The sequence below is a fragment of the Taeniopygia guttata genome, chromosome 2 (assembly GCF_048771995.1).
Source record: "Taeniopygia guttata chromosome 2, bTaeGut7.mat, whole genome shotgun sequence".
NCBI classification, from domain to species: domain Eukaryota; kingdom Metazoa; phylum Chordata; class Aves; order Passeriformes; family Estrildidae; genus Taeniopygia; species Taeniopygia guttata.
The window spans coordinates 143,709,798-143,733,661 of record NC_133026.1 but is presented as its reverse complement, the minus strand read 5'-3'; the positions used below and the strand labels follow the sequence as shown (position 1 = coordinate 143,733,661).

The 23,864-nt window shown below is 42.5% G+C and overlaps 2 protein-coding genes across 12 annotated transcripts in view; both read right to left on the bottom strand.

Moving 5' to 3' along the window:
• The window catches only part of TG (thyroglobulin), a 154,895-nt gene extending 138,770 nt beyond the window's left edge, over window positions 1-16,125 (bottom strand). Inside the window, exons 1-5 of the mRNA XM_072925025.1 lie at window positions 11,451-16,125; window positions 9,751-9,859; window positions 8,795-8,892; window positions 8,133-8,336; window positions 7,752-7,911 (exon numbers count right to left, since the gene is read on the bottom strand). Of these exons, the coding sequence (XP_072781126.1) occupies window positions 7,752-7,911; window positions 8,133-8,336; window positions 8,795-8,892; window positions 9,751-9,859; window positions 11,451-11,535 (656 nt within the window). The 5' untranslated portion in view covers window positions 11,536-16,125. The remainder of the gene's footprint in view (window positions 1-7,751; window positions 7,912-8,132; window positions 8,337-8,794; window positions 8,893-9,750; window positions 9,860-11,450) is intronic.
• Window positions 16,126-16,264: 139 nt separating this feature from the next.
• Window positions 16,265-23,864, bottom strand: part of PHF20L1 (PHD finger protein 20 like 1) — a 56,704-nt gene continuing 49,104 nt past the window's right edge. For all 11 annotated transcript variants that reach the window (XM_030266724.4, XM_072925022.1, XM_041714077.2 and 8 more), the window contains 2 exons: window positions 22,812-22,974; window positions 16,265-21,702 (listed from right to left, as the gene is read on the bottom strand). In XM_030266724.4, the coding sequence (XP_030122584.4) occupies window positions 21,560-21,702; window positions 22,812-22,974 (306 nt within the window). In that variant the 3' untranslated portion in view covers window positions 16,265-21,559. The remainder of the gene's footprint in view (window positions 21,703-22,811; window positions 22,975-23,864) is intronic.

Below are 23,864 nucleotides of genomic sequence, written 5' to 3'. Positions count from 1 at the left end.
AAGGTTGTAAAATAGATGGGCGTTGGCTTAATGTTATTACACCACACATTCATTAGCTCCTTCCACAAATCTGCATGAGATGGCAGAATGCCTAAAAAACCAGGCTGCTTCCCCTTCCCTACACGCCACGTACAATTTCTGCACTGAATTAAGTACAAAAGCTGATAAAAACCTCACTAATATCTTTCATTTTCAAGGCATGGCTCAACAGATTAAGGAGAAGGAGAAAAGGATTTTAATAGGAAGCAAGACTCACTTTGGCTTCTGGAGATGAAAGAGATGGTTTCCAGTGTAATATTCTAGGAGTGACAACAGCCAGATTCCAGCAAAGCAATTATTTAAGAAAGAAACTTAAGTGTGGTCTTAACTGACAGACATCCTAGGGTTTCTCCAAGCAAAAAAAGGGAAGTTTCAAGTTTTAGTTTCAAAGTGACAAGTTCTAAAACAACCATATTATTTAATGGACACATCCCCTTAACCTGAAATACTATAAAGGTGTGGTGCCCCAGCTGCACGTGGCTTATTTGGAAAAACCTAGCAACAAGAAAATGGGATTTTCTGCTCAACACCTTCAGAGAGTTACACAAATTAGGTTTTTACCAAGGATGGACACTCAGCAATAAGAATATTGGTGGATTAGGACTGATTAACTGGGGAAAAGCAGTTCACAGCCTCCCAGTGAAACTGTGATGTGGTAGATAGGGACAGGCGGAGCGGAAAATCACCGGGATGTCACAGAAAGACAGACCCCTTCCCCCCTCTCTCTTCCCCACTTATCTAGTTAACCCCAAGAGTCCCAGAAGAATGTAGCCACACCTGTTCTGGTAAATTTCCACTACCCACTGTCCCTGAAACCCCCAGCCCCCCTCTGACGTAGCAAAGACCCCTAAACCTATTTAAACCCATGAGATAAGATAATAAACACTTTCGACCGTCCACCAAATTGGTGCCAGCGTGTGTCGTTAGTCCGAGTAGCCCGGGTGAAGCCGGGCTGCCGTGCTGTCTTCTTGTAACCAGGTCGCCGTTGTCTTTTATAAAGGCAACATCTGGTGCCGAAACCCGGGAGAAAAGAAGAAAAAAGAAAAAAAAAAAAAAGGAAAAAACCCCCCGGTAGACGGGTTTCACCTGGACAGAAGCAGCGGCCAGGACGGTGGAACTGTACCCAGGCGTAGGGGAGACGTCCCCGGACCCGCGAGCGTCATAGACAGCGTCGCATGGGTCATAAGTATGAGGCAATGGAATATCGCGTTTAAGCTCAGGAACTTTTATCTTGCTATAGCAAGGCTGCCTGGGCTTGGAGCAGCCGAATGCTCAGTGGATGCCATGCATCCGAGGATATGGGAACAGTATACAGCCACGCTAGCCGGAGAGGCAAAATCCTCAGGCGAAAGCGTTACGGCACGGGGCAAGGTAAAAGAAACCCCGCGCAAAGCAATAGAAAAACAAAAGACGCAGAATGCAGCGCGCACGTGTTTATTAGTCAAACCCGAGCTCGGGGGGGGGGGCGAAAGCGCAGACCGTCCCTGCGGAGGGTCCACCCGGGACCGGAGACCCGAGAGGGCTCAGCGCGACAACCCCTTCCCCGGATCAGAGCGCAGCCCGGCCCCGCCGCAGAGCTGAGCCCAGCCCAGCCCGGCAGAAGCAGCGCTGCCGCCGGAGCGGCGCGTTTCAAGCGGCGCGGCCCCGATCCCGCCGGAGCGCGCTCCGAGCAGCGCGACTCCGCTCCCGCCGGAACCCAAGCCCGCCCGCGGCTCCGTGCCGCTTCCCCGCCGGCGCGCCGAGCGGAGCAGCGCCGAACCCCGCCGCAGAAGCCCCCCGGGACACCCCCGCCGCGAAAAACCCCCGCGAAAACCCCGCCGCAGAAAAACCCCGAGAAGCCGCCGCTTCCCAATCCGTCCCGCCGCCGCCGCCGGTCAGAGATCCGCGGTCAAAGGCGCAGCCGCGCGCGGGGCGCTCTTGGCGAGAGCCGGCGGGAGAGACCGGAGTCGCAAGGGCCGCGGCTCGGGGAGAATCCCCGGCCGCCCGGCCATGCGGTCGCTTTGAAAATGGCGCCGAATGCCGCGGAGGGGGGCGGGGCCCGGGCGGTCCCGACGCGAAAACTCAGACACCGCGCGATCTCAGAAATGCGCGCGCGCGGGAGAAAGGGGCGGAGAGCGGCTCGGAGCACAGAGCCAATCGGCAGCCGCGCCGGGAGCCGCCACCATATAAGGGAAAAACCACCCCCCGCGAGGGGCGCGGCGAGCCGGGGGGGCGGGAGCGGCCCCACCCCCGAGGAGAGGAGCGAGCCCGGGGCCGAACAAAACGGCGCGGAGCCCCGGAAGTGCCCTGGCATTTGACTTCCGCCGCAGAGCCTGGCAACAACTCTGCTGGCTCCGAAGAGCCGGCGGAAGCTGACCGGAACCCCAAAACAAAAGATGCACAGTTTAAAACAAAACCGAATAGAGTTCTAAGCCGCACCGAAAAGCGGTCACAATACCCCTTGGAGCTGCGGGAGAAAATGGCATCTCGCCAAAGAATACAGGTCCCAACCCCCGGACACACGAGCCGGGGGGGGGGGGGGGGGGGGGGGGAAGAGCGCGCGCGGGCGAACTCAGCCCCCTCCCACCGCAAATAACGGCGCGCGTGCCGCAGGGTCAGCAAGAGACGCCCCCAATACGGGACCCCGGGGTAGCCCTAGCCATGAAAGTGGGGAGAAAGCCCCCGGGGATGTAGGAGACATGCTGCCTCTGTGGCAATCAGAACCCCCATGTAGTGAGACCATAAGAGCCACTGCTGCACACCACTGCTACCAACCAAACCTGACCCTCAAAACAAAACTAATGAGAAGCTAAGAAGCTATAAGTTCTGTTTGCAGGGCACGCTTGTGAACCATCCCAGTGACACACACACACCCCTGCTCCAGAAAGAGATGACAGACCACCAAACTGCCAGACAACACCTGAGAATCCCACGGTGGTGAGATCTAATAAATACCCCATCCTTCGTGTTCCACATAGCCAGCCTGTTTAGAAGCTATTTTACTAACCCTAAATGAAACCAAATCAAACCTAACTAACCCCTATTAGTTTTACTATGATATTAAACCCCCTTTTCTACGAAAGCAATGCTTTAGATACCCCCTTCAGTTACTCCACAGCCAGTGTCCCCCACCAGTGCAAATGAGACACTCCCCACAGAAGACCAATAAATAAATAGTCCCATCCACATTTGAAATGTAAGTTTGCCAAAAACCCAGAGTAAATCCTTATATGTTCCTTGCCAAGTTTAATAACTCTATCAATTTCTGTGTTCAAGTTCTAATTGTTTCTAAAGTCCTGCATCACTCAGACAAAGAAATATACCATCTTCTCGAAGAACCTAACAGACTCCACAAAAGGGAAATCATCACAGGTATAACTATCGCAATGCTGCTCGGCCTGGGAGCAGCTGGCACCGCCACGGGCGTCTCAGCCATCGCAACCCAGCAACACGGACTCTCCCAGCTGCAAATGACCATCGATGAGGACCTGCAGAGGATCGAGAAATCCATCTCCTATCTAGAGAAATCAGTCTCTTCGCTTTCAGAAGTAGTTTTACAAAATAAGCGAGGACTTGACCTTTTGTTTATGCAGCAGGGGGGATTGTGTGCGGCGTTGAAGGAAGAATGCTGCTTTTATGCAGATCATACAGGAGTCGTTAAAGACTCCATGGCAGAACTCCGAGACAGACTGGCTCAGAGAAAGAGAGACAGGGAGACCCAGCAGAGCTGGTTTGAATCCTGGTTCAATCAATCACCTTGGCTCACCACTTTAATTTCCGCCCTGGTAGGTCCACTGGCAATACTGCTTTTGGCTATTACCATAGGACCATGCCTGCTGAACAAACTAGTCTCGTTTGTTCAAGCCCGTCTGGAAAGGGCAAACATTCTGTTCATAGGCCACCAACAAATGCTATAAACCAAAAACTGCAAACACAGTCAGTAGCTAAAGCCTTCAGCACCTGCCTTAAAAAATCTACCCTGATCTACTAAACCACCCTTTCCTTAACAAGTTACAAGTCTGTACCTCACTCCAATGCCTCTATCTACAACTACCTCATTTTGTATGTGATAAGGAGGGGGGAGATGTGGTAGATAGGGACAGGCGGAGCGGAAAATCACCGGGATGTCACGGAAAGACAGACCCCTTCCCCCCTCTCTCTTCCCCACTTATCTAGTTAACCCCAAGAGTCCCAGAAGAATGTAGCCACACCTGTTCTGGTAAATTTCCACTACCCACTGTCCCTGAAACCCCCAGCCCCCCTCTGACGTAGCAAAGACCCCTAAACCTATTTAAACCCATGAGATAAGATAATAAACACTTTCGACCGTCCACCAAATTGGTGCCAGCGTGTGTCGTTAGTCCGAGTAGCCCGGGTGAAGCCGGGCTGCCGTGCTGTCTTCTTGTAACCAGGTCGCCGTTGTCTTTTATAAAGGCAACACTGTGACCAGGCTCAATTCAGTGCTGCACCCCAGCAGCCTCAGGAATGCTCTAGAACAAGTAGCCTGAGAACAGCACTGAAATGCTTGTCTGGCTCAGAGCCAGAGTAGAGCAGGGGGCGTCTGCCACCTCCAAGACTTTGCCTGAATCATAGAATATTCTGAGTTGGAAGGAACCTTAAAGACTCTAGTTCCAACACCCCTGCCATGGGTGGGGGCTGCTTCCACTAGACCAAGTTGCTCAGGATCCCATTCAGCCTTGGCTTCCAACATTTGTAAGGATGGGGCATCCACATTTCCTGTAGGTAAGCTGTGCCAGTGCCTCAGCACTCTCACAGGAAAGAATTTCTAAAATCTAAATCTAAATCTAAACCTACCCTCTTTCAGTCCAAAGACACTCCCCTTTGTTCTAACACTACTGCATTTGTTAAAAGTCCTTCTCCACCTCTCCTGTAGCCCCCTTTAGGTACTGGAAAGTGCTATAAAATCCCTCAAGAGCCTTCTCTTCTCCAGGGTGGACTCTCTCAGACTGTCTTCATAGGAAGGTGACTCCTGAGAGCTCCACCACCTCCTGTCAGGAGAGCTGAAGATGTTACTGCTTCCACAGGACAACAAAGCACAGCCTTGGGAATGCCCAAAGCAACAGCACCTCTGTCTAAAGAAGGGGCTGTAACTTCAGGGTTGTCCCAGCATAACCCAGCAGTGCTCCTGTCTCAGAATTTGTACATTCCTGTGTAATGCTCCTTTGCTCTGGCACCCTTCCACATCTTCAAATTAAAAGTCACTAACTCCCTCCACTTTGGATTGTCAAATCCTTCTCCACTGCTGACGCTGGCATGCTGGGAGAGATCAAAATGGCACACTTCAGAGCACAGAGGGACTTCTGCCAGCATGAAAACAATACCATTTAAGGTATAAACACATAAATAGCATATATAGTCTTCAGTGTGCACATGGGCATAAACAGCTTGGGGTATTTTAAGACCTTTCAGCTGCCCTGGATTACCATGCACTGTCCACTGCCCAGTCAGGAATATGATCTTTTTTTCTGCACTGCTCATCACCTCAGCATCTCCTCCTCTATCTGAGTGAAACAGGAGTCAGTGGAAAATCTCTTGCATCCTGCTTCCTTTCATTTTCAACATTAAGAAGTCACGCACACTATTTTATATGGGGCAGATCTTGTCATTCTGGTTATTTTTGCTCCAAGTTGAGAGTAAAGCTAAATAAATTACAGATATAAATTAGGCCCACAGAAACAAGAGGGCAAAACTTTTCTCACCTTATGTGGAAAAACCAATTCTTACCACAAGAACACAATTCTGTTATTATCTCAGACTCTTTAAACACAGCCATCAAGACGAGTAGCATTAACATAGAATTCCTCATTTTTCAGAGTTGGTCAAGACCAACTGTGACTACGCCTAAGTTATGGATAAATTTATAGTGTCTCTATGTGTTTCAACAAGAATGCTCACACACAAAAATACAGGAAAATAAATAAATGTGAAGCTGTTGGCCTTCAAAATATGAGTCTCTGCTCTTGGCTTCTAGCAAAGACAACTTACTATTGATATAGCAAGAAAGTAAAAAAAATCTTCCTTGGCTATTGATTTTTTGATAATTCCCATCAATCTGCTACAGGGTGTTCTACATATCTGCCTTTCCAGGCAGGACCTGGACACAATCCATACAGAAAAAGTAACAGCAGCCAAGCTCACCAGACGAGGCAGGAAATTTGGGCTCACCTTTATTTTTTGAAGTCTTCTGTTTGGGAAAGTCTCAGCTCTAAACTTCTGAGTTTCCCCATTTGTTTGTTTGAGGGAGGTGGTTTAACATACTGGCTTATTCTGGAATATTTGTGCAGGTCTAGGGAAACTATTTGGCTTATAGGATGACATGTCTAGATTTCAAAAAATCACTCTAGGGAGCCAAAGCAAGTTCCTCCACTGGTTTCATATGAACATAAAATATGGGTTAAAATCCCTGTTCAACTACAGTCCTTTGCTGTGGAACTCATCCCTTCAACTCCACATTCTGCCCTGGTTTGGGGAAGGAATAATAACGTTTCAGGCAGGAGTAGTGTGAAAATAAATATGTTAATTACCTGCAATACTCAGATATGATGGCAAAGGTTAAGCCAATGCCATAATTAGAAGGTAGACAGCTGGGACTGAAATGATCCTGCTGTGATTAATTACATGACATGGACAGAAAATAAATCCAATTTTGCAGGTCTTTGCAGGCAAATCTCCCAGTGGGAGGAAAAACAAGTCAATTTAAAGCATTGATTTCTCCACTATAATTGCTTTTTAGCATTTCAACATTCCACAGACCAACAAACAAAAGAGCCAGATTATTTTGCTCTCACCAAAATAACCTCTCCTGAAGCTCTGACAAATTTGCACTGTGCATTCAGACACAGCAAAAACTGACATTTACAATAAAACATCTTTGCTGCTACAGAGCCAAGTCACAATGAGATGTTATGTTTAGTGCTCTGCCCTCCACCAGGGAAACTGGTGCTGACTGAGGTGCCAAGTCAGTGGCACTTCAGGAGACACTGAAAGGTTTCTCAGGAGAGTCTGAACATCTGCACCAAAACAAATTCCTCTCCCATCAGCTCCCCTTGCCCATCCCTCTATCTCCATCACAGTATTAATTCCCAGCTCCTCCACAGGACAACTGCTTCCTGCCCCCACAGACAAGGATTTGATCCAGTGTTCTGAGGCATTCCCCAACCCTCTGCAAACACCTGGAGCCAGGTGTGCACCAGCACAGCTCTTCATCCTTTGCTGTTTCACCCATGTGAGCAGCCCTGGTGCTGCCTAATATTTAGGCAGGTAAGAGGTTCTCATCATCAGATGGAACTTCATCCTTGCATGTTATCACTTGTCCATCTGCTTTCATCTCCCATATAGAATTGTCTTTCCTACCTCATATACACATCCAAATTCTTCTGTTCCTTTTGCATTTATCTCATTTGCTGTTGTCCATCTGTCTCAAAAGTAGCCCTGGCTACTTTTCCAACTACATATCACAATGTGGTATCCAGTCGTGTGTGGACACACCAATTAGACTGTAGGAATAGAATGTATTTTTTTTTTTTAAACAGGCAGATTTAATTCATAAGAAAAAGGTTTTTCTGCTTGGTCCATTCTTTAACAGAAAGTATAATAATGTGCATTTACAGAATAAGAGCTCCATGTAGCAAAAAATCACAAAAAATCAGTCAGATGGTGCCTTGAAGGGGTATGCAGGATTGAATTCCTGATTTAGAAGCTTGAGCTCTTACCTATTGTAACTATGAACAAGATCAAAAACACTCATGTCTGTTGTGTTGACAAACTTGCACTGGACAGGCAGGAACTCTCCATCTGCTGAGCACTGTGGTGGGCTCTTCTCCCCAAACCCGTGCAGGATGCGACGATCTCGGATCTCGCAGTTCCCTGGACCTAATGAGAAAAGAGGCAATGTTTATTTGTGTGTTAATTTCCTCCAGACAGCTGAATGGTCACACTCTTGTTTAAAAGGGGGTTACATTGAGCAGGGACACTGAGGTAATCATCTTGTTTTTATGAAGAGTGGGGAATTGGACTCAATAATCTTATTGGTCCCTATTCACACCAAGCCTTTCAAACCCACAAACCCCATAATTTTGTTGAATATCACTTACATTGTGCTGGCTTTCCTCTTTGTCTGGTGCCATAAATCTCCATTCCCTCTGGATCGACACACCAGCACTGCCCCAGCTCCATGTCACACTGCACCTCATCGAAAGCCCCTGAATCCAGGCACTGAGGGATGTAGGAGATGCTGCTGCTGTTGATGTATCGGCTCACCAAGATCCTCTGCCTTTGCAGCTGGCAAAAGGACAAGCCTGGAGTATCAGAGAGAGGCACTGTTAGACAAAGGTTCTTGTTGGGCACTGAATAATTTCTTGAGGCAACATCTGAGAGTTCTCAGAATTACAAGTTCTAAGTCTGCCACACAGGCGGCATGACGACATTGATGGACTTAGGTTATGAAAATTGGTATAGAGAAGTCCACCACAGATGGGGTTGAAGTTCTCCAACTCAAAAGCCATTACACTAAATCAATCTTTCATTCACAATTTGTCTTACTGGGACCTTCATAAATACAAACATCCAGGTGCATCAGGTTTCTATGATAAGTCTTGAAGAAACTCCAGAGCTTCCAATAGACAGACATAGCAAATTACCACAAATTAGAGTCCATCGAAGTCTGGGGCTAACCATTTCTTGATTTCAGCAGTTCAAATGCAGATTTAAATGGTTCTTTACTCAATTTGAGCAAAGATAGAAACTTTTTACTTACAAGATATGGGATATCCATTCTGTTTGCTGCCAGGAACCTCAACACCATTCTCATCTACACACCAACAGGAAAGACCATTCCTACTGCACTGGACTGTCCTGAAGAAGATCACAAGTAGCATTTTATTTTGTGTGTGTACAGTCCTCAGTGAGACATAAAAAAAGCTATAAAGCAAACCAAACCAAACCACATCAAATACTTCAAAATCACAAATAATGGCACTGGAAAGAGCTGCATTTCTGGTGACTCTGATCAGTGGGAACCCTTAATTCTAGTAATTCTCTGAACTCTTCAGGAATTGCAGATATGTGAATTGAAGTCATTGAGGAAGCAAGCAAGTTGGACAGAACCCTAATTCTCATTATCTGAAATCCACCAAACACTTTGAGACAGTTTCAAGGTCAAATCTAGAATGGTCACAGCTGCCACCAGAGGCAATAAAAAGATAATAGAGAAATTACAATCTGTACTCAGCTTCAGTTTTAACTTGTTAGCTTATTGCACCTTAAAGCAACATGCTGCTCTTTAAATCACTCTTCTCTGTGTGCTTTTTAGTTCCTTCACTGCCTTTAGAAGGAAACCTGACTGTGCCACTGACCAGGGTGGATAAATTCTCAGTCTCTTGGCTGAGTTGTGCCACCTGGCACACACATTCACCTATGAGCATGTGTAGGAAGATTACACTGCAAACTGCACCAAGTATTTGACATGCAAATAATGCTGCCAAGGTTAGCCTGTTAATCTCAGACCTCTTAACTCAGAGATTACTTCCCATAACAGGGAATTCATCTGAAAGAGGTCGGATCTGCAACATGGCTCAGTGAAGTCCCTTCAAGTCTCCTGCACCAGTCATCCTCCAGTCCTTTGATACAGTGGCTCTTCAAGACAGGCTAAAACTTTCATTAGCAATGAAAGGTCACATCATATGCAGCACATGAATAGCAGGGATGAATTACCTGAACTGGCCATCCTCTGTGCACTGAGGAACGTAGGCTTCTCCTGCTGCAAAAGCCTCTTCCCTCTGAAGCTCACACGGACGCAACGGCTGGGAGTCGGTCTGATACTCTGAAAACAGCAAGGAGATAAACACCTAAGGGGGGTCTCACCACAAACCCATTCTTATCAGAGCCCTGTTAATGCCAGTGCTGCAGCTGAACAGTTTCAGAGGTTCTCCCTGGATGTTTTCCCCTTGTTTCTGTGCATTCTGTGTGGGACAGCACAGGGAGGTACTGAACAAACCTGCTGCTCTGCCAGCTACAGGATGAGCCCATGATGGAGATGATCATGAAACCCTTTCCCAGGCCTGTGTTTAGTTAGTCTCAGCTCTGTTCTGTACTGACCTGGCTATAATTTTCTAGTAGTTTGGGTTCTTTACTTAGTAGTGCCTATGGTCACAAAAGAGCCCTTTGCATAGCCATACACACCACTATTAAATTTTCTGAGTAATTATCCTTTCCTGAAGTTAAGTCACTTGATATTTCACCAAAAGGAGAGTATTTCTTCTTAATCTCATAAAAGATTTAAAATAATCAATTTCTAGCAGTAGCATCAGACTGATTCATATTAGGAGCACTCTCAGTTTTCAGTGGGGCAAATTATCAGCTACTGAAACCACCTAGCAGATTTTTAATCATTCAAAGCTGCACTAGCTGCTCTTTTAGATGTAGAATGTAGAATGATGAAATTCAATAAATTCTTTTTTACAGAGCAGATTTGTTAATCTGACAAAATCTGAGGAATGTAATCTTCTTAATACCACGGATTAGTTTAAAATAATTAGTTTTAGTATAAAAATACAGCAAACAAATCTACAGGTACAGCAATTTAGTCCAAATGTTTGCTTAAGCCAGTATTTGGTCTGAGCATGATCACACACTGTCGTGTAAATACATCACAAGTATTCTGAATGCTTTTCAGCCTGAAATAATTTGCAACTCAGGGAACTTCTACAGCTGCAGACCGTTCCTGTGCTTCTAATGCTTCTCAATCACATCTGTTTCTTGAATTTTTACTGTGTCCCCTTAAAGCCATGTGAAAATTTTCATGAGATTGCAAAATTTCAGGTGATGTCATTTACAGACAATGTCACATAGGCAAAGCTCCCCATTTTCACCTCAAACATCAGCTGCTTTGGGATGTGTGGAGATCCCTATGTACAGTGCTAGAGAGGGTTTACCAAGACATCTGAGTTAAATGACTAATTAATTCAGTGATTCAAATCACTGATTGTGCAGCACTATCAAACTCAGGCTAAAGAACTGGGGGCTCAGCTAGCACTCACACTCTCCGATATCTTTAGGTTCAAGCCTAAATTAGACAATGGCACCTACAAGTAGAAGATGTGATTGAGGAACTTCACAACCCTGCAGCAGCACCTTTTCTTACCTGTGTTCCTTCTCCAGCCCTTGAGAAAACAGGTTTTTTCCACCTAAAATTCAGCTGTACAAACTCGGGTAAGCCTGACCACCTAAAGATCCTGATAGTTTAGTATTCAACCAGGAGCCCAGCCTTAGTTTGCACAGTACACAACAACCTGCTAAATTTTCAGAGTGCAAGATTCCAGATCGTTATAATACTTAATCAGGACAACACACAGAGCAGCACAAAGATCAGTCACCCTTAGACACAGGCAAAGGAAAAGGACAAGTGCACTTACCAAATATATTGGCTGCTGCTATGCTAATAAAGCAACAGAGGGTGCAAAATGGGACAGAGCCCATCTTGCAATGGGAGAGCCCCATCCCCTCCTGTCCCTGAGGCAGCTCTGTGCACCCCACAGGGCCTTTGCTGCCCTTTTATAGTGCCCATCATGGGGATGGGTTCACTTCTGTGCTGCTGGCTGGGCACAGAATTGGCTGAGTGACGCACATGATGCTCCTGAGCAAACTGCAAGAGGCCCCTTCAGCTGGAACTGCCCTCCTGGCTCCTCTCATCCCCGCTCCAGGGAGCACAACCGGGCCAACTGGCTGCAGGCACAGTGGGTGGCAGGGAACTCAGTTATTCCAAGTAAATTGGGGATATTGGCCTGACCCTGGGCAGAGCTCTGGCTCTCACCTGCCCCAGGGCAAAGCCAGGCTTTGTTCTACCCAGTGGAATTGCACATTTTTGTATTCCCAGCAGGCTGAGCCTGCTAAGGGACAGACCAGAGTGAGACCTCTGGGTGCTGCACATTAGGAGTGAATATAAGTCATAATGTGGTTTTTACTAGTGGAAAACAGGATGGATGCACTTCACAGGCTAAAGTGAATTGAGGATTAGTCAATCACATTCCATCTTTTGATTGCACTCCCACTTGCACCATGCACTTTAACACAGCCAAGTATCTGACAGGCACAGCTTTACTTCTTGGGCTTCATCCTCTGAGTGTAAGATCTATATGACCATGAAGCTTCTTAAGTTAAGCTTTTTGGTACTAATTACATGCAAGATCCTCAACATAAAACATACAAGAAATATTTCATTGGTTCTGGAATTTCACTTGTTAATTGGTCACTTCTTGTAACTGTGAGTCAGCACTTACTTACACTAGGAATTATGAGAACTCACCCTCACTTGTAACAAATGTGATTGGATAAATAAGCCCCAAATCATTACTTAAATAATAACAGCACATCTTTGAAGCTGGATTTAACTCGATTTCAAGAAAAAGTGAGAGCAGCACTCCTGTTTGTGATTCATGGATACTAGATAGCCTTAGAAACAACTCTGCTGATACACTCCCACAGACTAAGATCATGACAGCAATGATCCAAGCATCCATCTGTGCTGGCTGTAGACCACTGCCATGCCACAGTGTTTGATGGATATGGTAAATATGATCTCCAAGAGCAGCACAAGCTTCTTTTAGCATGACTAGGCTTTTAAAAATGAGTGGGATTGTATCTGCTCAAGTCCAAACTAGGTTGCTTGAACGTAAATTCCAAAGTTAACAGTCTACAGAAAGATCAAGCTAGGAAAAAATGAAGAACGTGTCCAGCTTAGATGACACACCAAAAAAAGGCATAAAGAGCCATAAAGATGACAAATTCTGTAACAGCCCTGATCAAGCAGGCACAGAAATAAACTGAATTTCTGGATTAGCACAGTATTTGTAGGGAAACGTCCATGAAGAGTGAAAGAATCAGATTAAATAACTGAATTAGCACCAGCCTGGCTAAATCAGGAAAGAAGAAAAGTTTGACCATATTTCTGACCCAAGGCTGCTTCAAGAGCCTCAGGTTTGTGTCTAAGCCCCACACAGGAGAGCAACAAGAGAGAGCCAAGCCCAGTGCCACAGACAGGCTCTGCAGGGGCAGCAGGCTCGGTGCTGGCAGGTCCTGTGATGTGTCCAAGCCAAAGATACATCTCCAGCGTGTGTGAGGGTCTGTGTGTGATACTGATTTAGCCCAGTGTTCTGAAGTTATTAGAAAAGTGTCATTGAGGTTCCTTGCACAGCAAATGGTGAGAGGAGCTTATTAAGGTTGCTATTCACTTTCCTTCTTTATTCTTTGCTATAAAAGACTGGTAAATGGAGGAAGGCATACAGGAAAGTATGAAGCTATTATTATTAGAAAGAAGCACAAACTCTATGAAGCAGAAGGTCTATGTATTGCTGAGTCCCAATATGATGTTTATTTCCTCCAGAAACACTCAAAAAACAACCTATGAACTACTCAAGTTGGGAAGAACAGCCAAGTCTTGAAAGTCTCTTAAAAAACTAAGAAACTAAGTGAGAAAAAGAATTTTGGCAGTTGGCATCACTCAAACCACTTCTAGATGTGCGTCAAACCAAGGTGGGCATCTTGGTTCATGAATGTTCAAGGGGATGCAAGAGCCCATGGATTAAAAAGAAAAAAAGTTGTTTACAAAGCATTGTGTAGAATTCACATTCATCAGGGAAAAAGAGGCACTTGTCTATTTATGGCTGGTCAAATACAAAGAAAAGCCTTGCATAACCTTCAGTGAAGGGACAATGGTATTGACCTCTATTTTTAGCACCTGGGAAAATATGGAGTAGCACCTTAAATTAGCTCACCAAAGAACAGAACAAGAGTAAGTAGAAAAGGTCTCTGTGGCCAATGCAGCCTTAAAACTATCATGTCTTCAAAATCGTTGCTCTAATGCTGGAAATGAGTGTTTTGTTTTGTTGTACCTACTGGTAAAAGCTACTCAATCTACACTAAAGACTACAACCACTGGGACAAAGATAAAGGTCAGTGGGATGATACACTGCAATCACAAACCTCAAAGTAGTTTAGTCATTGTTCCAGTTTTGCATACACTTTCTTAGCAGAAGAGACAGTTTGTGCAACTGCAATTTTACATATTGAAAAGCCCGGGGATAAAAGAGTCATGTATATAAATACACAGACACCTGTACCCACAGAAAAGTTACTCTCACCCCAATCAAATTTGAGCCTGAAAAGTCAACCTTAGTTTAAAAAAAGAACTGGAGGGAGCTTCCCAAATAAGGCAGCAAAATGGAAGCAAAAGTGTTAAGAAAACATTGTGAAATTATGCTTACATCAACCAGTTCATTCATTTCAAATGATAAATTGCTTTTCTGTGTCAAAGCACCAATGTTGGACAATGCTCCCACACATTTTAAGAAAGCTACATAAAAGGTTTTTTAAAGGTTTTTTTCATAAAAAACCTTTTTTGTAAGGTTTACATTTAGCACATTTCCTCCCAAGACCTTGTGAAGCCCTTATCTGTATCATCTCTGATTAAGACCTCATGTGATGCAAAATTTAAAAAACTACAAGATGACAGCCCAAGATAATGCACTTTTCAGTGTATTCACTTTATATGTGACATATTCTTCAAATTTACAGAACAATAGGGAACTTTCAGTCATTTCCATGCTAAACTTGGCTAGATGAGAAAAGTGGGCACAGGACTTGACAAATTTTAAATTACAACTTACCATTTGGAAAAGTGCTTTTGGTGACAGAAGACTCCAAAGAAGCCTATGTAACAATATTTAAAATTGCATTTATCCCTGCAGGAATTGACCATTTTTAGGATAAATAAAATGCCTTTTTTTTTTTTTACTTATTCATTGAAAATAAAAGAATTTTCCTCAATCCAATAGTATCACAGTGATTCCAGGTAGAAAAAGAGGTATTTTATTCTCACAACACCAGGGATGCAGATTGGTTTGAAACCCCAAGCAGGAGACAGGTCTGCAAACACAGAGACAACACAGGATTTGCAACTTGAATCAATTCAATATTTGACAAAAAAAAAGCTGAGGCAGTGAGAAAAGTCACCACCAGTCACAGAAGGACAGCAAGAGTGCCAAAGTCTTGGTGTTGGTGAGACAAAACTGCTTTGCGTCTTTTCAATAATGCAGTATTTAACCTTCTCTGTACTAAAGGCAATGGTTCAGAGACAGTGGAGTCAGAAAGGAAGTTCAAGGACAAACACAGCTCCTTCCACACAACAAAGCTGTGAATTCTCTAAGCTACCAATGAAATAGATGGATTAAACTTGATGAGTCCATCTCTGACAAGTGACTGATATAACTAATGGACCTCAACATTTTGGTAAAGGAACCCTCAGATTGCCAGAAGTGAAAGACACATTCAGAAACAAGGTAATTTGCACAGATATTTCATAGTATGTTTGTACAGATCTGACATCCTATTTCTGCTGCAGACAAGACTCTGGGCTGGCCAGACAGTTGGTCTGACTCAGGAAACCTCTTCTTCAAAAAGTCTGCTAATTCAAAAAAGTGTTTCACTATGTTGCTTCAAGCCTGTATCTGGTCTTGTATCTCAACTTTGAGAGCCTGCTTTGAGGCTGTCCCTTCAACAATGATTAAAATGTTTCAGAATTAAAATTTTAAAATTCATTATTTATTATTGTATCTACATTTCTGTGAATGAAAAAAATTTTCTATGTCAGTAACTTACTGAGATTCTGTCCAATTTTATTCATCTGCTGCTTATCACATGTGCCCTTGTCTACAGGATGTCTAAGAGAGGAACTTCTTTAGCATTGTTGGCTTATTTGTTTTCTACCACAGTAGTGTCCTGGACAACTTGTGGATGATATTAAAATAAATGACTAAAAGTTAAAATTACTTTGTAATGACATTGTACAAAGGCACATGTCTGCCCACAAGAGGAGATGGTATCACTGTGAACACAGTGTTGAAAGACATTTACTGTAAAGAATAAAGTGAGTGCATTGCAAAATTCCAACCCTGAAACTCTTAAAATGCAAAAACAGTTCAAGAACAGAAATATCTTCTAATTACTTTGTCACATACATTAAGTAATTCAGTACTGTGAATAATTTACTTGTATCATTTGCCTACAGGCTAAAACACAACTGAAGATTCCCTCAAGCTTTGCAATGTAGAAAGCTGAGTATCAATGACTGCACATAACCTAAGGAAAACAGGCTAAAAGTGCAACTGAAGATTCCCTAATGCTTTCACTAGCTCACCAGAAGAGAAGTCCATGGAAAGGGAGCCCAGGCACGTAACAATCTCAACAGACCTTTATTGTGAGTATTAGAATGCAGTCAACATTATTGCTATTATAAAAAACAAATCACAGAAGGAAGTATTTTGCTTCTCTCACAGAAGATTTAATCATAGTGCAGTGCTGCCTCTCTCAGAGTCTTTAGTGACAATACACTGATGCACGTGGCTACAGCTGAACACAGGAGGCTTGGCCAGTTTTCAGGAAAGGAAGACAGCTGTTTGAAGCAAATAGCAATTGAACTAGCTTTAGTTATCCCACCCACAGAGTAAGGGAAGGGAACTTCTGTCCTGAATGATTTTTCATGCTAGTTCATTTTCTCCACATGGTCTCCAATTTTTCATTTGGGTTGTTCAGGCTGGTGCAGAATGGCTGCCAAATGCACAATCTGCACTCGGTGCAGTGTATTTTCACCATCGTTACATGCTCTGTACTTGTTTTCCATATACAAACAGATATACACATAGTGTATAATATTTATTGCTAAAGACAGACCCCCACACCCGGTGCCCAGGACATAACAAAGTATAATAGAAACCATTACTGAAGCATTTCAAACAGCCTCTGCAAAATCCTCACCTAAAGCCATATGCAATCAGTATAACAGAAAAAAATTGTGAGCTAATAAAATGTGAGAATAGCAACGGGTATTTCAAAAGTGATTAAGTCTCTGACTTTAATAAGCACTCCAAAAATAAGGTGCATATACTGAAACATTTTTAAGCAGTAGAGCAGATACCTATAGTTCCAGTGTTCTAAACAATCCTGCTTGCAAATGAATGGCATCATTGCACACACCCCCTTTACACATCAGCACCTCCACAGAGCTACTAATAGGGCAAGGCAGCCTGACTGCTTTTGGCTGGGAAGGCCCTGCCTGCAGTCCTGCCCATCCTCCACTTGTTTCTACACCAAGCTCCAGTTCAGTTCAGGATCTGTTTTGTGCCTTTAGAGTTCCAGTAAAGAAAAATGGTTACAGCTTCCCTTTAAATACAAAGGGAAAATAGTGTGGCTTACAACATCAAATACTTTTATAATTTTACTGTTTTAATGTTTCAATGACTCCTTTGTATCCCAACCCTCAGTTTGGTAAGGAGTACCAACAGTGGAGCTGGAGCCCAACAGTGCCAGAGGGGTTTTACTATAATATTAATTCAAGTCTAGTTAAGTTAGAAGCCAGATAGGAGTAGAGGAAGATCACCAATTGCACAAGACAGAAGAGGCTTACTTAAGAAAGGCATCAAAAACACCTGGAGATTTTGATTATGGTGCACATACCCCAACTGTACACAAGTCCCAGGATACTCTGGAGGCTGTGGACAGAAGAGCCAGAGCGGCCTTTCCCCATGACTGCTTCCCACAGCAGCCAGGAAGAACTGGGCATGAGAACAGAGGTGTGACACCCTCCAGGCACCTGAGAAGCCAGAGTGCAGAAAGCTGAAGAATGAAAGGGGAAAAAGATGCAAGCTGCAGAATGAACAGATGAGCACATATAGAAGCTCAGAGATAAAATTAAGAGAGACAGGTGGCTGTCAGCCATACAAAATTACTGCATCTGTGGAAGAATAGTTTCAATTCTTTGCCACCCAGCAAATACAGGATATCTATCAGAAAATTGCAACCCATCTTCTTTGTCTATTTGAGAGAATATTACAGGCTTCTACCACTGTAAACCACTCCACAGATGAAAAATATCTCTGCATCTAAGGCCAGAATATCCAAAATATGGGCACTATTCAACCTACAGCTACCCAAGAAAAGGATTAACAGGAAGCATCTTCCAACCCATTCCCTGTGATATGACCTGAAGTATGTCCATTTTGCAACCAGAACGTGGCAGCCCCATCATGCCATGCCAGATCACAGCACCAACACCACATTTCATTTGTGACTGCAGTACTGCTGTCCTGCCATCTCTGCAACTGAAACACAGAATTCCTGACATAGATGCCTCTGGTATGGTCACAAGTAGGAGAAGACTTTGAAATGAAATCACCCTGATACCACCATTAAAAAAACTAATAGGCAAACCCCTAACTAAGCCTCAGACAAAAAGCTGGGCATTCAAAGGCTCCAAAAGTTTGCCACTTAGCTCTGTGAAATCACAAGAGGCTTTTGTAAATGCATTTCCCCTTTGTCTATTACTATTTAGAACTCCTATTCAGTGACAAAAGGCTGCATATTGAAACATTATGCCTCTCTATGCACACCTATCAAACAGTCCTTACATTGCCATATACTATTTTTTCCTCAGAGAGGGTCTGTCCCGTTCATCAAACAATGCAGTCACAATTCACACCCCAATAAATTATGTTGCAAATAGACCGAGTGTACATCCCTGGCTTATTTAGAGGAAGCAGGAAGACAGATGGAAAATTATGCCTAGAGGAGTAAGATTATCTTGATAAGGCCAACTAGGAAGAAATACTGGTAAGAGCCAGATCACACTGGGGTTGACTGGCACGTGAGCAAAGCAATCAACTGTAAGTTACATTCTGTGCAAAACACTTAGCATTTTTATGGCACTTGACTTGTGTTTAAAAGAAAAACCTCAAAAGCATCCCAAACCTTTGAATACTTGAGAAACTGGGGTCAGAAAACTAATGTCCACATGTTACAGACCAGCACCACGACTTGAGAAAGCAAACTCAGACAAGTTTGTAAAACATTGGAGCAGGACACGATGCATCATACATAGCACGGTCCGTACGGACACCGAGATTGTATTTCTTAGAAGATATGAATGATTGCAGGAATTTTTATAATACACGACTACACAATGAACATAAAAAAAAAATACTGAACAGATTGTTTTTGTAAGCACAGTCCATCCTGAACAAGGCAGGATCTTGAGGAGTAAAATTACATATTTGTGTAAATTAAGAGGCTATTACACATACAAACAGAAGACACATTAAAGCTGCAAGAGCAACTTCAACTTTGACCTTAGGATTTCCTCTTCAGGATACCATTCCTCCATCTCTGTAGTAAGAATAAAACCTCTGTCCTCCCCCCCTGAACTTTCCAAGTCCACCTCCACCTTCAGTAACATTTACAATTATATTACATCACATACATGCACACACATTGCATAATATTGCTACAGTGTATGCTGCATAAATTCTGTAAATACACTCCACTTTGTTTCAAAGTAATCTGGATTTACACTTCTCTTGTACAGTACCCACAGTACCACATTCAAGGATATGCAGCAAGTGAATAGTCTATAAAAACGTCTCACATATCCAAAAGCAAGTAGGTCACTCAACTATTCATGTTTGAAGCAGTTCTTTAAGCATCATCAATATAACACAGTATTTATTAACAGTTGCTATAAAATGTCAACAACTCCACAGCTCTAGTGTTCTTTCGCCATTATGGAGTTGCCAATCATTCCATTATTCCATGTTATCATGCAGCTCTGTGATGTCTCCTACAAGCTTGATGTGGGAAGACTTTTTAAGTAGCAACTGCTCTGTAACAGGGGTTTACATTTTGCTTTGGCCATCAGGAGTGATAACTCACTTCAGGTATGACAGACAGAGAGGAAAGGTCAGGGTAGGTTTACTTTAGCAATGAACCAGCCACGCTGCTTTCTTTCTCAATAATGGTTTTATCATGAAAGTTCAATGCACTGGTTGCAAAGTCTTTCCCAGATATTCCATCTTTGGCACGTTTTTCAGTTGTATGCATCCTTAAAAGGCATTCCAAGATTTTTTGATGGTCTGTACATAATAACAATCACTTCTTTTTAACATTTGTATGTAGATTGGGAAGAAAAGTGGAAAATGTAGAGTATGCAGAATAGTTTTAATAAACAGTTTTACATACAGTACCTTACATATAGAACAGTGTGTTTGCAAATTTAAATAATTTTTGAATGTACAGTGGCTTGTACTCTTATCAAAAGGTAAATTCAAGTTTACTGTCTATCGGTTCTAAAATGCATTTATACAGATAACTAGAACTGATAAACAGACATGAGGCATAAAATGTTCAAGTATCTTAATGTCCTCAGTTAAATAGCCTCCTTTTAACAGTCATATTTTACAAATTTCAAAACCTGTACATACATTATTTTCAATTTTAGAAACTGCTTGTTAAAAGGTAATATGAACCACCAGTTCTTGTAGTCTGTGGTAACAAAACTAGACATGTGTAGATAGAAATGTGTATGGTATGTATATATGTACATGTAGCTAGACACATATACATACACACAGAGACACGGATGTAGCACTGGGTACAGCGGCAACTTATCAGCACAGGAAAAGTCCTGGGCTCAAAATCCAGCAAGAGCTAACGGAGCAAGTAGGTTGCCTTTGGTTTCAAGACATTTCATTCAATGAAGCTGAAAATTTTTATAAAACAACTTGGATAAGGTATCTTGTGATTTTTGCCTCTAATGGTTTAGAATTTCCACAGCCACAGACAGTTTTGCTGCTCTTGTCATTCCTCATCCCCACTGAGGATGGTGAAGTTTTCAGAGGGCCAACATCAGAATAGCTACCCAGGACAAAAATTGTACCTTGATTTCTGAACTGCTATGGAACATAAAAAAATATAAACTAGATAAATTTTTGGATGGACTGCTGGCACTGAGTTGGAAAAAACCTTCGCCTAAGTCATAATTAAACTCTCATCCCAGTGATTTCAATATTATTTGGCACATCTGACCACTATTTTCCACTTCTGTTTTAAAGAAGCCTAGGGGTGCTGTTCTAGGGTTTTCTACTTAAAAAAATACTTTAAAAGAGAGACCATGACAAGTAAATTTTTTCAAAAATCAAAGCTAGTATGTTTGCTTTCCTGAACACTCATAAGAGAAAGAAATAATCTAAAAACCTTCCTTGTAGAGAAGATACAGCTCTCTCTGTATCTATCTTTGCCTAGCAAGATAAGAGGATTGCATTTTTAGTCAGCTGAATTCTGCTAATTTAGAGATGTGTGTCAAGGGTTTCAAAATAATAGCACTGCTCTTCTAAGAGCTTTTTTTTGTAAAATTTTCTTGTATCTGGAGATTCATTGTTCAACATGTTAAAATCCTGAGAAATCATCATTTCTCAGGATATTATATATAATTTTGAAGCCTGGACATTGAATATTCATATTTTCAATAATACAGATTCCTGACTCTAAAATTCCTCTTTTCTTTCTAAAGCTTCAGCCTATTAATGTAATCAGCAAAGAACCAGATAAATGCTCAGCTTTTTGCTGTCTTCCTGTCAGTCTTGTGGCTAATAAGAAAATTCATTGTAAAGAACCTATTTTTACTTCTTTATTCTTCCTTTTGTCATACAGAGCAAAGCGTTGCTATTTGCTGGACTTTTCCCATGTCGATTAAGAGCTGTTTGATACGTCGCTTGAGCTGGGGCAATCTTGCCAGAGGATCTGGTGGTTCCAGTTCTCCAGTGAAATCAAGCCAGCTTTCTAAAACTACAGAAAGGAAAGGAAGAAGTTGATTAGAGTAACTCTTTGAGAAACAGCTTCCATAAAAATTAAACTTTTCTTTTTTTACTATGTCTTTCAAAAAAAGGCAAAATACACTGAGGCTGTGATTTTTATGCAACAGAAGAAATTTTGTTAGGAAACACCAACTAATTCCATATTTCTCTTGAACAATCCAATCTTGTGATTTGATTGTTGCTGTAAAAAGGTATCTGGGAGTAAATGTTACCCTTGGCTCACAATTTACCCTCTCCACACATATAAACAACTTCAGTTCATGGTCTAGTCTGACAGTTCTGGAACAGAAAATGCAACCCTTAAACACAAGGCTTGCTTCTGCCACTTTAACAGGATCCTGTGAACAAGGCCCAGATTACAGGATGTTTTTCCAATCTTCAACAAATGTTTTCAAGGAATTCCTCTGCTTGTAGAAACAGAGAAGGGAAAAGGTCAACCCTATTGGTTTAGAAACATTGTGTCTAGGAAAAGCAGAGCTACTGGAAGCAAAACTGCAAATAGAAATAAGACAACTTTATTTGTTAAAAAATTAATTAAGGCGTCCTAAGACTACAAGCTCCCTTGATTACTAGTTTCTATGACTGGCAAGTCACAGACACTTATGTGCTACAATATTCTCAAACAATATAACTTCATTCAAGTTTTCCATGAAGACTGAATGTCTTCATGAAACCACTTGCTTACTAATAACAAAAACCCAAAGTTGAATAAAGTACAATAAACATATTTTTTTTTCTCTAAATATTGTCAATTACTAGAACTATCAGGCAAAAATCGCTCCAGGTGTAGAAAAAGCCACCAACTTTATAATTAATATCTGGAAGACTAGACAAATTATCCAAGCTTTCTGAAATCCGAGCCTGAGCTCAGGGGTTCTACATGGTTAATCTACTTTATTGGGCATTGAAAACTTGAGAAAGGTTTGGGGATATCAAGGGTACAAGCTCTGCTTATAATTCTGGGACCCAAATTTGAACAGAATACTTAAAAATCCATCCTCAGTGCCTCAGATCACTTTGAACACATTAGCTGAGATCCTGCTATAGATACATTAACAAGTAATCTGGCAATGCAGTTACCATCAACTTCTTTTTCAATCAGGTCCATTCTGCTGGTGACTTCGTTCTGTACATTCTCTATATGGGTGAGGAGATTTAGCTGCCATTGAAGATGTGTGTCCACTTGCTCTTCTGAGCCTTTTCTTTCATTACAAACAAACACAGTGTTTCCTTCAGGAGAATTCTTCATAGGAGCAACAGAAAGAAAAAAATTGCCATTTGAGATTTTTTTTTTCTTTGTTTTAATTTCTGGTGTTGATTTCAACACTTGAGTTACATGATAAACTCTGCTGGCTTAGAATTGTACTTCTGTATACACGACAAAAAGCTTACTCAGAAAGCCACATGCTATGACACATAATAGATTAAACTAAACAAAATGCAGATTCCACATTAATAAGCATCTATACCTTTTGCCTCATTTCCCTAACACTGAAGTTTATCAGTTCAAATACTTTCTTCAATGCAGTAAGACAGATTGCACTTCTGTGCCCTTTTTATATAAATAGCAACTTAAATCATAAAGTGCTGAACTGCATGGGTCTACTGCCACCAAAAATGTGCAAAATCCTAACGTTTGTTTCCATGGAAAAGTCACCAAAATGAGAAGTATCTAAGATGTCAACAGTCACTATCTGGCACAAATAAACTGGATATCCTATTTCACAGAATCCCAGAATGGGCCAGGTTGGAAGGGACCAGAGTGGATCACCTGGTTCTAGAGGGTTATCCCAGAGTACATGGCACAGGATTGTGTCCAGATGGTTCCCCTCCAGTGAGGGGAGAGACTTCACATCCCCTCTGAGCAATCTGTTCTGTTTGCTGATTAAGACAAAAAACTTCTCTTCCTACCTGCTATGACCCCACCTACCTTCCAGGCACAAGTCTGGCCTAGAACCGAACATGTCTGGGGACAGCTACAGTAACATGTGGAGTTATGCAAACACAGTATATGAGGAAGATTGACTTCTTCAATATAATTAGTACCTTCACAGTATGCCAGAGATAATGCACGAGCTCCTATTCTTTCTATTTTTGATGTTTCAGCTACTGAGTAGAAGTAGATCAGATTTA